The 17,034-nt window shown below is 36.2% G+C and overlaps 2 protein-coding genes across 3 annotated transcripts in view; one reads left to right on the forward strand and one right to left on the reverse strand.

The window, feature by feature from the left end:
* LOC117991299 (protein gooseberry-like) overlaps positions 1-3,739 on the reverse strand; it is a 38,385-nt gene extending 34,646 nt beyond the window's left edge. Inside the window, 1 exon segment of the mRNA XM_069504952.1 lies at positions 3,101-3,739. Coding sequence (XP_069361053.1) covers positions 3,101-3,155 — 55 coding nt within the window. The 5' untranslated portion in view covers positions 3,156-3,739.
* Positions 1-17,034, forward strand: part of LOC117990946 (arylphorin subunit alpha-like) — a 167,801-nt gene that overhangs the window by 100,547 nt on the left and 50,220 nt on the right. The window lies entirely within an intron of this gene.

Here is a 17,034-nt window from a genome sequence, read left to right on the forward strand (position 1 = left end):
TATTAATTTCAACCCGCACTGGGTTTGCGCAGGGGCTGTGCTGATGTGCGGGGCGTCCCCCGCCTCATACCCCGATTGCCATCTCGACCTGTCGCGTACTATGCCTACATAAAGCTGTGTTTGAGTAATTATCAAAACGTTCACTCCATATATATGCACTGGCCTTACGCATTGTAATATTGAAAATGTGTGTGTGAGATATCTGAATAAAATCATTCCTTCAATCAAATTAAGGCGGCGCAAGATGGCGCGGCGTGTGGAAATTACAACAAGAGACCCAGCAGTGATGATGATGATGATTTATCACGAAATTGATAGTGATATTTTCAATTGTGTCTGTTACCTTTTCACAGCTTACCCGACTCGATGATCTAATCTTGATATTTGTACAAAGAATTTTAGCTTGCATGCTGAAGATGGACATAAAATCTCAGAAAACAAAATCTTCCAATGAGATAAAAAGTTACCTAATGGCTGATAAGTGATAACTAAGTGTCAGGTAAGTATATCAATTTCACTTCACATCCATTCGAATACTTGTTCTTGGCATAAGTAATTTTAAGTGTACTTATCTATAAAATATGCATCTTACCGAGGCTTTCAGATAGGTACACTACCCAAGTTTGAACATTTAAAAAACTCACAAACAGTTGCCTTCAAACCATTGCCTTTGAACATACTGTCTCCAGCAATAAATATCCGGAATAGAAACGCTTGAAACAAATGTTATTCAGTGATTTTACGACAGGCAATAATTTCTGTTAGAACTAAAATTTCAAATTCCACAAAAACAACCACCTTCTATCGTCAGCATGATTTCTGTTGATTTATAGCTTTCTAATTGCTGCGCAAAGTTTTAACTCGATCGGATGGATGACGTTAGATTCGCTCAGGCTGACAATGAGACATTGTGGCTAATTCTTTTGTACACAATCTCTAAACTAAACTAAAATGGCACATCTAAATCTATTGCTATCCCTTTCATAATGTTGCTTGCGGAAAAGGATGGCACTAGATTTAGACCTGTTAATTTAGTTTAGTTTAGAGATTGTGTACAAGAGAATCGGACTCAATGTCAGCCTGAGAAGCCTGTCTCCTAGAATGTCCTGCCACGTCCAGTCCTACAATGTCCAGTATCCCAAAACGTCAAGTATCAGAAGGTCCACTTCATAGATTACAAATAGATAGACTGACAAACATTAATTTTTATACATAAGAAATTCGTTGCATTAGCTGAATTTTATCTATTCATTGCTTTTGTTTGAGAATTATTAACTACTGTTTTAATTAGGTACAGTTGTTCTCTTTATTCATACACCTTGCTTACGAGTACCTCCAGTTTAAGTTAATAGATAAGTAATTTTAATACAAAATCATTTCGAACTTTTAATTTTTTAATGAATTGTGCATCTTTATCACAATCATATCTATTAATAAAATCTTGGCCCAAAACTAGGTCCAAGAACCTAATTGGTTCAATATAAGAAACTAAGGTTGTACAATATAAGAAACTAAGATAATATCAGGAAGATATTAATATAAGGTTACAGCTATAGGTAGGTAATATTGAACATTTGGTTGATTCTATTCTCACTAAAAAGTAAAAGAAACAGCGTATTATTTATAATACCGTAGGGGAATCATCTTAAGTAGCACCTATCTACCTACTCATAGAACTTATCTGCACTATTAATTAAAATAATCATTTGCTTTAATTCAATTTGAACTCACTGAATCTGTACCTATTGTAATATGTATCATAATCTCTTGCTTGGACTATCTACTAGGTATTAGATTGCTACTATATAGGTACTATTAGATAGTATCAAATTTTTATCAGTAGATAGGTACATAGATAGGTGCCTACTCCTACTCCTAAAACTTATTAGAACTATAGGTAGGTATTCATTAAAATCATCATTTGCTTTAATTCAATTTGAACTGACTAAATCTGTACTGTAATGGTATAACCTCTTGCTTGGATTATAATGTACCTATACTTATTCTCCCTAGCTTGAATTTTGATACTATCTAGTAAAAGATATTATTAGATATATATAAATTTTTATCACATTTAGCCATCTGTTATCTTCAATATTAATAATCGTATCTGCACGTCATTGCATTGAGTAGGTAGGTGGGTAGATAAGTATAATAACAATCACTTCTGCTGAAATTAAGTAACAATCTGTTCATTTTATTTTCAAATGCAACTAAATGCTGACAAACGTTTACATCTTGAATTAAGATCAAGATCATTTGAAGAATAATGCAAACGGGACAATAGTCTAGTCGTGACAGAATTTCTTTATTGAAACTAAGCACAGACGACAAATCGCTTTCTACAGCTAACAGTCCTTGACCATTCCAGAGTCTAAACAAGACTCGCTTATGACCAAAAAAAAAAACATTTTGTAGCACATTTTTTCCAGCAGGCCCATCCTCAAAGCGTTAGGATGAAATATTGTTATATGAGGAGCAATAAATAGCACTTTTGGCTTTATAATTTCTTCATGATTTTATCGTTTTATGGTATGTTTCGAACCTTTTAGAGCGGGAAAATGAGCTGTGAGACTTATTATGTCATTTTATATGATTTTGATGCTTGTAATTGGACGTTAATCAGCAGCTTAACTTTGATCATTATGCGGTTTGGTTTATTGGTGCCTTGGATGAAGAAATAAAGATTGATACCGATTAATGACTGTAGGTAAACTGTGGAATGGTTTTTATGTTCGACTCATTACAAAATAGATAGCTCAATTAATTAGGCACAATCTATAATTTACCCGTATTTGTAATTATATATTATGTTTTCATGTTTATGGTTGGTAATAATAGTTATGTCAGTGAAATTTTTACTAAATTCTAATGGTCTATTTGGTTCAATATAATTCATCTACTGATCAATTGGTTAAGCAACCTATAAGAAGCATTAGAAGTGGACTACAAGCTAAAAACTATAATCACTAAGCATTTATTTTGGGTTAGTCAAAGTTTTGAGTTTAAATTTAAAATACTTATGTATCAGGAAAACATCAGCTTGCATGCTTAATTTTAGATCCAATAATAAATGCATAAAAGATGCGCAAGTACTCACCTTGAAAAGAATATCCCGTAAAGTATGGTGTCATGTTCAATGTTGATACAGCCATTGACGCAGAATCGGGAATAGAGTAGAAAGTGCGACTCCAAACACCGAATCAGTTCTAACACATACGAAAGTCCCGGAAAAGCACAATTTCTGTCTGTCACTACAATCACAGGTACGCAGGCATGATTACGTTAAAGCAAACAGCGTGTGTCTAATCCGTGTTACTTTGAAGACAGCTCAGTGCCCACTGACGTGTGATGTAAAGATGTATTTCGACTCTCAAGTGTAATCTTTCACAATCAGCGGTGCAACAAAAAATGGTCAAACCGCCTCCGCAGCCTTCGACACCACTCCACCAAATAGCTTGTCTCTTTCTGTTGCCTGAATGGCCACGGCCTTAAACATATCGCCGGTCCCAAAATTCTCCACTTCAACACCGATTTTCAACTTTATCAACTCATTGGATTATTTTTCAGTAAACATTTTGTCTGAATCAAGTCTTAACAGTAGTTAATCTTCTTCTGTTTCAGATATTTCAGGTGATAAATTTGAAGAAGTGTGTCGCAGGTAAGACTACGTGGAAAAAGGACAGCACGAAGAGCCTGCTCTGTTATCTTCAAAGTGAAGCGCTTACATTTTACAATGTGTGAGTCGCGCCGGAGTCGCTGCTCCGTAACGAAAAACATGAGGCGTGCGGCAATAGCGATCTGTGCCTACAGCTATCGGTGATTGGTCAAAATTTGTTTAGGGCGGAGTTTGTGTGCACACTATGATGTTAATATAGTCTGTTTGTGTGTGTTAATTGCATTGTCGTTCTGCGTTCGTGTACGATACAATTTATAATTTTTCAGCAACATTTTATAACACGTATTATTATTTCTTTGGATTGAATCCAATGTTAGATTTTGGCTTGAATTTGAATATTACAACACTTTGATTTCCTTTGAAAATTTTGTCATGATTTAGTAGGTTGTTATATTATTATAACTGAGTAGGTAGGTATTATAGAGATATTAACAACGACCCGATACGGTTTTGTTGTATCAAATGGTAGGTATCTACCTAATAGATATGACATTAGATAGGTACATTTATCTAACCCTGTGAGGACTCTGTCACCAAAATTAGACAATAAAAACAATGACTTATTACATATAGAAGTCATTGAATAAAAATTGATTATTGTGCTATACTTAACTGATGAATAGATAGTGATCACCAGATAGATTCACGAATCACGGTTAAAACCAGCAGTCACATAGTTTTTCCTTAACGGATATCTAGCGGCATAAGTAAATGACAATCGTTTACAAAAACTATGGTAAGTAGGTATCATGTTTTACTTTCAAGCAAAAAATTGGTTGTTAATCAAACAAATCTAATACCTAGTTAGGTACTAAAAGCTACTTAGCAATAAACTCAAGGTCAGCATTAGTGTTTCAAAATATCCAATTATCTATAATTAAACTCTCTATAAACCTTTAAAAAAATCATTTTTATAGGTAAAGGTCATCACTCAAGCATGCATTAGTTAGGTAGGTATTCACCTACCTACCCATTGAATATTGCAATTATTATTGGTAGATATCCCTGAAATGAGTTGAGATTATTATAGGTAGTTAATCCGCAGATTACCTACCTACTTGGCCAAGTCCGCTAAATTGCAAAAAATGTTTCGTTTCTCAGATTAACTAAGTAGGTACCTAGGTAGATGGTTAATACTGAGATTCCCTAGGTAATCTATTGTCTAGCAAACAAGCATTAGTTGGATTCACTCCAAATAATAAAATAGCAGAAAATAGATTCTTCACTGGAATATAATACCTATTACCTACCTAAGGTAGGACTTGCACCCAATAAGGACCACCTTTATTAAAATGCTTGTAATTAGTTAAACAAAAGAAGAACTCTATCTAAGCACCGCGACTCTAGATACGTAGGTACTTACCTAATCTTGTCTGTCCTGGACATTATAAAAGCTCGAAGCTCGTGAAAGAGGTCCTGAATGAAACTTAGTGAAACAAAGGGGGAAGAAGGCGAGCGGTCGGCGTTTGTAGTGAAGTAGGTTCCCGCTAACGAAAGAGTCGGGGTCTTTTAGTCCTATTTTCTCTTTACGTACCTACCTATAAAACTCAGAATGGACTTTCCGCAATTTAACAGTTTAGTTTACCTAATATGTTATAAAGTTCAAAAATCTGAAAACTACTCGTAAGTAAAATTAGACTTTCAAACCCGGTAAGCTCAATATTATTACCGACTAGTAGATGCTGACAAAGACGATTTTCGTACTCTAGCGGTAACATAATATAGACAGGTAATTACCATGGACCTATAGGTAAGTTCCTATAGTATGCGACAGGTCGAGGTGGCAATCGGGGTGGGGACGCCCCGGGACACCCGCAAAGGCCCGCGCTAACCCGGTGCGGGCGAGCGCGGATGACGTACGGATGTGCGGACTAGGAATGCACAAGTTTCTGATGTCGCTGCCGCCACGAAGATGGTACTAGGTATAGAGCGCACTTTGACTTTGCTCAGACTAAGGCTGAAATCTATAGAGCGCACTTTGACTTGGCTCTGACTTAAGCTTCTCGGAGATATAGCGCTGTCTCGTTTTAACTCTGTCTTAAGTCTAAGCAAAGTCAAAGTGCGCTCTATAGATCTGAGCCTAGACACTGTTAAAACGAGACAGCGTTTCAACTGAAACTTAAGTCTGAGCAAAGTCAAAGTGCGCTCTATAAATCTCAGCCTTAGTGTCTGCTCTGAGCCTAAGATTTATAAAAAGGAAATTACGGCCAACGTCAGAAACAATGAAATATCGAAATAGAAATCGCCAACTCATTAAGATGTGACCTTGAGTTAGTAGCATTTTAATTACAAACAGCCGATCGTGCCACTGAGCCGCTTACAAAACCCCAGAATTTATTATCTGTCCATAATACTAATCTTAACTGAACAACGTCAACTCAACCCGAGCCTTGTGCCTAATTTCTCGTGAAAATGGTTCAGGCTAAACTTTGAAAGCGAATTTAGTGATAATATCCCTCTGCCAACGTTAACTATAGTACGCGACACGGTGAAATAGCAATCAGGGAGGGAACGCCCCGCACACCCGCACAGCCCCCGCGCTAATACGGTGCGGGCGAGCGCGGGTGACATGTGCGTCTGCGAGACGTCCCCCTGCCTCATACCCCGATTGCCATCTCAACCTGTCGCGGATTATACTTACTCTGTGTCCTTACTCCTCGCCGAAGTTTCATTGTCGCTTCCTAAAATGTTATGTTTATTGCAAGAGGAGTCGTAACATTTTCGACCCTAACGGCGGTTACACACTCATCCGATTCGAGTCCGTGAAAATTATGTTACGAAATTGTCGTAGAACTATTTGTATGGTAGCTTATGATATTTAACGTGGATACTTTTGTATCCGTATTTTCACAGATTCAGATCGGATGAGTGCGAGATCGCTCAACTAGTAGGTAAGTATACCTAGGTACTTTGCAACACACCTTACTTTCAGTAAAATATACTTAATCCATCCATCCATCCATACTAATACATACCTATACTCCAGGGCCGGGTTAAGCATATTCGACGCCGGGGTGCGAAAGTTAGTCTGCATCCCGCCCCTCATTATAACTACCAGCACACATATAGTACTGGACAGGTCGAGTTGGCAATCAGGGTATGAGGCGAGGGGACGCCCCGCACACCCGCACGTCACAAAGACGGCCCTGCCTATACTAATAATGTAATGCGAAAGTGCGTCTGTCTGTCTGTCTGATTAACTTACATCCTGGAGACCAGAGATTAATAATATTGTAAGTATCACAAATCTCTTCCGGAGACGGACGGGCTACTTTTTATCCCGGGAAATCAAACAGTTCCCATGGGAAGATAGGAGATCCTATTTTAGCACGTTCCAGACTCAAATTAGAATTTCATCTTATGTGGTAACGTTCAGGAGCAAAGCCGATTTTTGCTGCATCGTCATGAAAGTAGTGGCAAAAACTTTATCATCAATTTTCAAACTCTACAAGAATAGTCAAGGATCCGTAACTATAAACACCAGTTGGTTTCCAGGAGAAAATAAAAGGAAATAAAAGAAGTGCACTCTACATTTCTTTTTCAAATTCAAATCTAATATTTGAATGGCACATGGCAATAAGATAATGTTCCCACTCCCAAAAATACTGTCAACTAATTAACGCGGCAGCTGACATTTCACGGTGTTTAAGTGCTCCATACAGCCGTGCGGGTAGACATAAAAAAAGGCGTGAAACTCGCGCTGAAATCGCTGTACACGCTTCAGGCCCCATTGAAGAGGAAAGACGCCGCTGAAAGTATGCGTTGATGGGCCGCACACGATCACAAAACAAGCAAAACGGGCAATATTTAAACTACAACTATTATTAAGAACCTTTATTGATCTCGGAGACTTTTTATGAACATTCCTGTAGGATGATTTTTGATCCGTGGATATATACGTGGATAAGTATATCAGTACTGATTATTCAATCTATACTAATATTGTAAATGCGAATGTGTGTCTGTCTGTCTGTCTATCTACTAGCTTTTCACAGCCCAACAGTTTAAACGATTTTGATGAAAATTGGTACAAAGTTTTTGGAAGGATTAAAACCGGCCAAGTGTGTGGCGGGCCACGCGCAGTGAAGGGTTCCGTAGTCACATTCCTCGAAAAACAGATATAACTCCTTAACCTGTAAATACTACTTAGCCATGACAGTTTTCCTTTAAAATTGATTATATATACTACTGCTGTGAATTTTTTCACGTTCCTATATACTACCATTTGCCTGATAGAGGCGGGGGTGGACACTTGACTAATAAAATTAGCATTTTAAAACATCATATTTTACAAACGGATCTAGAAATCGAAAAATGGTGTTCCCACACCCACAGTATTTTTAAAAGACCTATTCAACGATACCCCACACTATGGGGTAGACGAGAAAAAAAAAGTTCATCCCTACATGTAAAGGGAGCTACCCTAAAAAAATATTTTTCAAAATTTTATTTCACCACTTTGACGGCGTGATTAATATTTATACCCATGCCAAATTACAGATTTCTAGCACTAATAGTCTCTGAGATTAACCGAGGACGGACGGACAGACAGACGGACGGACATGGAAACTATAAGGGTTCCTTGTTTACTACGGAACCCTAAAAAACATAAATCCATGCGGACGAAATCATATCTACATAATATATTATGTTAGGTAAGTATGACTTACGTATGTATTTACACGTTCGTCCATCAATGCCTCTTTTGCTGGCCGCTGCAGTAATTTAGTTACCTACTACATACAATTTTATGGTAAAATATGTAGGTACACATAGGAAAGTAATGGTAAAACGGGTAAGACTCTACATGTGCAATATCAAATCACGCCTTGGTACGGCGTAAACATGAAAAACCGGCCAAGTGCGACTCAGGCTCGTCGTATTTTTTCGACATTTTGCACGAAAATTCAAAAACTATGATGCATAAAAATAAATAAAAATCTGTTTTAGAATGTACAGGTGAAGACCTTTCATATGATACCCCACTTGATATAGTTATCTCACTTCGAAAGTTGAAAATACTAATTATTAGTTCATGATCACAATTTAATTTTTTATGTGTGATCTAACCCTAAATTTACGGTTTTCAGATTTTTCCCCAAATGTCAGCTATAAGATCTACCTACCTGTCAAATTTCATGATTCTAGGTCAACGGGAAGTACCCTGTAGGTTTCTTGACAGACAGACGGACAGACAGACAGACAGACAGACAGACATACAGCAAAGTGATCCTATAAGGGTTCCGTTTTTCCTTTTGAGGTACGGAACCCTAAAAATAAAGCAAGACAAATAATCATCGAAAATAGTGTACTTAGGTAATGTTATATGTTCGTCATTAAGGTCCACGTCACAGCCACATGTCACAGCAGGTCCGGGATATGTAATTAGTCTCATTTGATATGCTTTGTGTTCCGGGGATATCACTCATGTAGGGACGGTTCGTGGTTCAGGACGCGGTTATTGAAGTTAATTGCATTTTTGAACCAAGGTTAACGGATAACGGATCCGAAAAGTATGACTACGATTGTAAATAAACACTAGACTTTACATGCCGTTTCATTCACTTAGATCGCAGGATTTTCTTTGTTCGGCCCAGTAGTTTACACACAACGGTGGTACTATAAATACAAACACACATCATGATCAACCCATCGCCGGCTCACTACTGAGCACGGGTCTATTCTTAGTAAGAGGAGGGTTTGGCCACTGTCCACCACGCTGGCCAAGTGTGAATTGGCAGACTTCACACACCTTTGAGAACATTATGGAGAACTCTCGGGTATGAAGGTTTCCTTGCGATGTTTTACTTTGCCGTTAAAGAAAGTGATATTTTTTTAAACGCACATAACTCTACGAAAAGTTAGAAGTACGTGCCTGGGATCGAACCTCCGACCTCCCGAATAGGAAGCGGACGTCGTAACCACTAGGCTATCATAGGCACATACCTACATACATACCTACATTATGGACTATTAAAATCGTAAGCCTTCCTTTCTTTGCCGTAGTCGGGTGAAAATTAGAAACAAAGTTACCGCCCTGAAACTCTTAACGGTTAGTAAAAGGGCCCGCCCAGTACGGAAAAACAAATACTCGTAAAAGTTCGTCCAAATGACATGTGAAATTTTTCTGTGTCACGATAACGTATGTAATGACCCGTTACGAAAAATTTATTTAATTCGGTTCATGTATTACTAGGCTTACCATAATCTAGGTAAATTGAATTGGGATAAAATAAATTGTTTGAAAATTATTACAACTGTTTTACATTTTGCACTTTGTTTTAAATATGTAATTATTATAATAATTATAAATAATTATAAATAATTATAGATAAATAAATAAGATTATTAATTTCTTATTTATTTTCAACCAGATGATGCTACGATGGCGTTGATTATAATGTATTTCATTAAACTTAATTTAGAGTATCTGCATCATTTTCTTTTATATATTGCTAAAAAAACAAAAAATAAATTTTAGATTAAAGTCTCTAAATTTTAGGGCTACTGAACACTATGCTCAAGACTGGCACCTAAAGACACGTGGTTAAACAGTTTTAAATTAAATTAAGTTTATCTGGCCATTATCTTCTATAATAAGTATAAAAATGAATCACTAAATGTGTTGGTCATCGCAAATCTCGAGAACAGCTGAACCGATTTCGCTAATTCTTTTTTTATAATATTCCTTGAAGTACGAGGATGGTTCTTACGGAGAGAAAAATTTTAAAAAATTGAATCGACTGTTAGGCGGAACGAAGTTCGCCAGAGCAGCTAGTTGGTAATAAAAAGCCGACCTACCTTATTTATTTGCCATTAGAAACAATACGATTATACTACAGGCTAGCTCTATCTGTACCTACCATATCTCAATTTGGGACAATCCTGCTAAAATCGAAACTTTTAGTGGGCATTAATGTTGCCGCCTGAGGTTTGAGACATGTGTGACGATGGATTAGAGTCCATTACGGTGAAGAATATCCTATTCACTCAGCGTGAATTGAATAACTTAATGGGAGACACATAGAGCTATGTATAATAGATACGATAGTGAATATTTACCTAAGTGCTGAATTCGAAAAAAGTATAATTTAAGGGTACTAAGCCAAAATAGAGACCTACCATTCCTTAATTTAAATCATGTTTTTCAGTTTTCAAAGTACGGTTCACCTTTAAAATAAGGACTAAATCGTACTTTTGACACGACAATTTTGACTCATAAAGTTAAAATGGCGCGTGAGGGGTCATTTTGTACGCATAATACCTATTTAAGTTATTGATATATTCTGTACTAGATGATGCTCGCGACTTCGTCCGCGTGGATTTAGGTTTTTTAACAATCCCGTGGAGGACTCTTTATTTTTCCGGATAAAAAGTAGCTTATATCCATCCCCGGGATGTAAGCTAGCTCTTTAGTTAGATTGTTGGGCCGTGAAAAGCTAGCAGGCAGACTGACAGACAGACAGATAGAAAGACAGACAGACACACTTTCGCATTTTTAATATTAGTATGGATATAAGGTAGATGCCTATAATGTCCTTTAATATTTTTGTAGCCTCACAAAGCATAAATAGAATATTCAATTCTTCGATCTCAAATGTAACGTGTAACAAAGCCTCGGAAAATGTAAATAAAAACTTGTTTTCACAAGATTTGTTGCTCTATTGAAGGCAATTTTTCTATCTCTTCCAGCCATCGCATCTCAATGTGCCTGGCGGGTCCACATTTAACACATTTAGCTAGTTTCCACAAACAGCGCCACGGTTTCAAACTGAGGAGTTTTCACTCCAAATTTAGGGGGTAAATAAGCCATTAGTGGGATTTTTGTGGCATTATATTTTCAGGGGTATTTTTACGGATTTTTTGACTTATATTTTTTTGATTATGTTAAAAATAAGTTGCGAAATAGACTATCCATTGAAATGTTGCAAAGTATCATGATGGTCCCATTTATTGCAAGGAAATGGTGGATCTTGCACAACATTTAATTCATCCACTAAAATGTTAAGCTGTATGTACCTATGATTTTAAAAATTCAGAACCAGATAAAAATGGACTTATATTGAATGTTTTAATTGATGTATAAAGAAAGAATATAACAAAATTTTGTTTTTTATTTACAAATTATTATTAAGTGATCGTTTATAATTTTTGTTAATAATATAATTTTTTAGGGGGTTTTTCAAGTAATTGTTGTGATGTTTTTGACTTAAGCTTTAGGGGGAAATATTTTTGAGAGTCGGTTACACTGAACGGCGCCCGCGGCCTTAGCTTAGCCCGTGTGTGCCTGTGTGGCGGTGTTATCATACACATTTTTTCGTCCATTTTTTCCTCGGCACCTCTTGTCTTCTGTCTAATGACTTAACATTCCCATATTTTATTAATTTACCACATAACTAATATTGAGGAAGGTCGTAGTCTTATAGTTAGATGTTTTGACACCGATAAATTGTGCAGTCGTTTTTTAAATTTTTAAATAATTGGTTCCGATCTTTACAAAAGGAGCGTCCTATTCAGAATAGGTGCATGTTTCAAAACTTTTAAATTGTATGCTATTATTGTAAGATGTGGAAAGATTTGAGCAAACCTTCAAATCGCTTTTTTGACTATTTCGCTGCAATTGGATTTTTATTTCTTCATAAAATAAGAATGTACGAGTAGTTATGCTCAGTTGCGAAAATTAAACTTTTTTTGCGAACATTGATTTAAACTGCTTATTAAGATTTAAAAATACCATCTTGTCTACAAAAATAAATAAAAATTAGATATTTTTAACTAAGTAAACAAGTGAGCTGTGATAGCCTAGTGGTTAGGACGTACGCCTTCTAATCGGAGGTCGGGGGTTCGATCTTGGGCACGCACCTCTAACTTGTCGGAGCTATGTGCGTTTTAAGTAATTAAATATCACTTGCTTTAACGGTGAAGGAAAACATCGTAAGGAAACCTGCATGCCTGAGAGTTCTCCATAATGTTCTCAAATGTGTGAGAAGTCTGCCAATCTGCACATGACCAGCGTGGTAGACTATGACCAAAACCAACCAAAACCCTTCTCACTCTGAGAGAAGACCCGTGTTCTATAGTGAGCCGGCGATGAGTTGATCATGATGATCATGAAACAAGTAAAAAAGTAGGTGTTTACCAATATTCATCTTGGCAATTGAAAATAATATGTCAGTAAGGAGCAAGTACTCGTAGTTACGACATGATTTTTAAAGCAGCCTACCTGCCTACCATGCATATTGCATACTTAGTAGTCATGAAATTCTCTTGCACACAATTTTCCCTATTCGTCGTTTAACAAAGCTCATTCCATCATTTCCTTGTCCGGAATGTACCTAGTTCAAACGGGTACAAATGTTCCATACAAAAGCGAGTGCAATCGGTCGGTGTGTCGGTAACGGGCCCTATCCGATAATCGCTGGCCGGTGAAAGTGCCTTTCAAGCCTTAACCACCATCGCACGCGTGGAACAATAGGAGCACATAATATATCCACACAGCACTTGGAACTTAGCTGCAGATGCTTACTTACCTATGAGCAATTTTGTAAACCTTCTCCAGCAATCGCATTTGACTTTGTCTAAAAGGCTTTGTTTATTATGAGCATGTAAGAAAGTTGCCGTAAAATTCAAATACTTATCTCTTCTAAGTTTCACGTTCCAAGGTACCTAACCGTGAACTAGTACTACGTTTTAGAGGACTTTTATTTCGGATTTTTACCTCTACTTGTGCTATAAGAGCTAACCTACCCGAAATACCCGAGTTTTGATTTCCTTCCTTTATAGGTTTTGATTCCTTTGACCGATCTTGACAGATACAACAGACAGACAGGGTTGTAAAGGAACCATTCCTTTTTTACCTTTTGAGACACCTATCCTAAAAAATTTCTTAAACTACCTACTTATAAATTCATGCAAATTATAGTTCTCATTCACAGTCACGCATTTACACACAATTTGATAACTATCTTCACGCATTGTCAGGCTCTATTGGAATAGTATACATGACACCAAATGACTTTATAACCGTTGTAACAGATTTCAAATTCAAGACTGACCTCAGGCATGTAATATCGTAACCTCTTGAACGATATAACATGCAAAATACTTAAAATCCTAATAAAATAGTGATACATATTTCCTATAGGGCACACTGGGACGATGATAGATGTAGGTCAATTGTTGTGATTGGCACAAATGTGCGATGCTTGTTGCAACAGTGCATTATAGCCAATAGTGAGCGAGCGTCAACTAATCAGAGATGATTGCGATCGTGACATTGTAGCTGTCACTCTACCGCAATCGCGCAGCTGCTCTAGTGTGTATACCATGATATTTAAACCAAGCAAAACAAAGCTACATCAACGTTCCTGCCAACAGTTATAGAAAACTAATTCAATTTTAACAAAGCAGTTCCATCTTCGATGAATAGTAGAGTTCCAACATCATTTCCACAAATGATTATCGACTAGCACTGGACTATTCAGTTCAATCTAAAATATTTTCATCAGGATTAAGAACATGATACAAATAGGTAGGTAAGTATCTAAATCAAAGAGTAAAGTTAGATAAGCGGTTGAAATATAATTCTTAAAATTATGTTTTCATCAAAAAATGTCGTAATTTAACGTTAAATCTTAATCACTAGGTAATTCTAGACAGACTTTTATTATCAGAAACTATTACAAAACCTGACAACAGTTCCACTGGTTCACCTATTTAATAATATAACGACGGATAGTTTGTTTGTAGGGGGCAATATGTGGAACTACGGAACCGATTTTGAAAATTTTTCACCAGTAGAAAGCTACATTATTCCTGAGTGTAAAGGCTATATTTTATTTCAAAAATGTTAGAGATATTTACGAAATTTGTGATAAGTTACCCGTGCGAAGCCGGGGCGGATCGCTAGTCGTCTAATAAGACTAAAAGTGCAACTGCACGAATTTTCAAGGTTTCAACTTTTTATAGAGCATTTCTTTGAGAACGTTTCGGTTCTTGGTTCGCTGAAATCTATTTACAGTTTAAGCAGTCATACCTACTAATTGAATAACAGCTGTTCACTTACTAATAATATCAACATTATTAATAAAAAATCTGTTTGTCATTCGCAATGGAAAAACATTTTGGAGTGAAAACGAAGATTTTGGGATGTGATGATATGTGTTGGGCACTTCAGGGTTACATTGCCGACATACTAATGTGAACAGTGCTCAGATGCCGATAGGTATATAAAGGTGTAAAAACTAAACCATTATTTACAAATTATTAACTTTTTTTAATTTACACTTCTGTCGCACTGCCTGCCAATTTTTTACTGCATAGGTACAAAGTCATGATAACACTAAGTTACTGTACTGTACCTAAGGAATACACAATTTTCTACTCACGACTTATACAAAAATAAAACTATAAGTTATAACTTTGTTCTGATGCAGGATATTGGCTTCCTCAAGATTGGTTCTTTCTAGTTCATGGGACTATTCTAAGTATTCTTGTAGGCTGTAGCTTGACGTCATTACTATAAAAATTGGTCAAGTACGAATCGGACTCGCACACGAAGGACTCCGTACCATCGTACAAGAAATAAAACTTACATTTTTTGCATGGTGGCCACCATTTAGAAACTTTTATTATTCGTTGTTATAACGGCTCAGAATCAACTCAAATTCAACTCTCTACCTATTACGGTTCACGAGACACAGCCCGCTGACAGTAGGACGGACGGACGGACAGCGGAGGCTTTGTAATAGGATCCCGTTGGCAGCCTTCGGGTACGGATCCCTAGAAATCCCGAATAGCTGGTACCCGTATAGAACGATCTGTATACTTAGAAGTTTCCAATCATCAATCTTTAAGGTATCATTTTACAAACAGCATAACAATGCTTCGACTACACCTAAAGTGGCTTCTTATGATCGCCTGTTGATTTCCACATAACGAGTAATCCCAAGATGCCACTCGATTTTGTTATGACACACGCCGTCTTGCCATTCATTCATTTTGCCACCGAAGAAACATTATAACACATTCTTTGCGGACATATTCAAGAGTGTCATTCATTCAATTTTTTCATCAAAACCATGAATAAAAATCAAAATGAAACATGACTTTGCTACTTCTAATTTAATTTCATATTTTCTGGTTTTTTTTCTACCGTCGAAATCATAACATATCTACCTAATTATCTCGTGTTATAATTTTTTTTATTTATTTGAAAACAGAACGTACTTTTGAATTAATATTTTGTTAATTCATTTAATTAATTAATATCTAAAATAAAAAATATTTTTACCTATTCTATTAAACTTTTACAAGTATTTTTGAATCGTCAGTTGCTACCACTGGTTCGGAATGCTTTTCCTACCGAGAATAACCAGCAAAAAACTCGCGAAAATTTTCATTTTAATAGATTTTTCCAGAGAATAATTATTATTGAAATTAAATAATTAGATAGACTAATAATATTATAGGTAGGTATGTATAGGTACATATTATATAAAAATTGTATTACATAGTAACTACTTACTATCAATTTAAAAAAAAATCTATGAAAGTTTTTCTGTTTGTCTGGTTCACTGCTAAAAAACGGACTCAATTTTGTATAGGGAAAGTAGATCAGAACTTAAATTTTGAATATACTTAGGTACTTACCTGTTTAAATGGTAATATTGACATGTAAATAGAACATTTTCTGGGTATACTTTAAAATCAATGTAGGTATTTTTTATATATTTTTTCATTGCATTTATAACTAACTAACCGCGGTACTCAGAGTCGCTTAATCGTTACTTAAGTTTAGTTAAAACGAAACAGAGCTCCTATCTCTCACATAAATCTGTCTCGTTTTAACTCATTCTTAATATAACACTTAGTAAAACATATACTACTGAAAAATTGCGCGCCATTGGATGGCAGCTTGTAATTGGATTTTTATAATTTTAAGACCATAATATTCTGGTCATAAAATTCTGCAATTAATAAAAAAATTAATCTAGTCTAAAATTATAGCCAGATAAACAAACAAGTTTAAAATTATTCAAAGAATTTATGTGCAAATTGCAAGAGCCATCGCAAGATGCCGTCACAAAATATGACTTCGCCTTTCATACTGATTTTCGCGAGTAAAAATTTACTGGTTGAAGCAGATAAAAACAAACAGCTGTGCACCGAAATTCACGTGGATCCACGAAAAAATTAAACGCGTATCAAATCGCTCAGTGCTCGCAGGACACTCGCATAAGTTCCGACCGACAATACATCGATACAATGCTCGATAATTTGCATGACGACTTTTTATCGATACCTACTATTGTCGTGCCGACACTGGCAGCTGCATACCTATTAGTAACATCACT

Source organism: Maniola hyperantus, chromosome 19, assembly GCF_902806685.2.
Source record: "Maniola hyperantus chromosome 19, iAphHyp1.2, whole genome shotgun sequence".
Taxonomy (NCBI): Eukaryota; Metazoa; Arthropoda; class Insecta; order Lepidoptera; family Nymphalidae; genus Maniola; species Maniola hyperantus.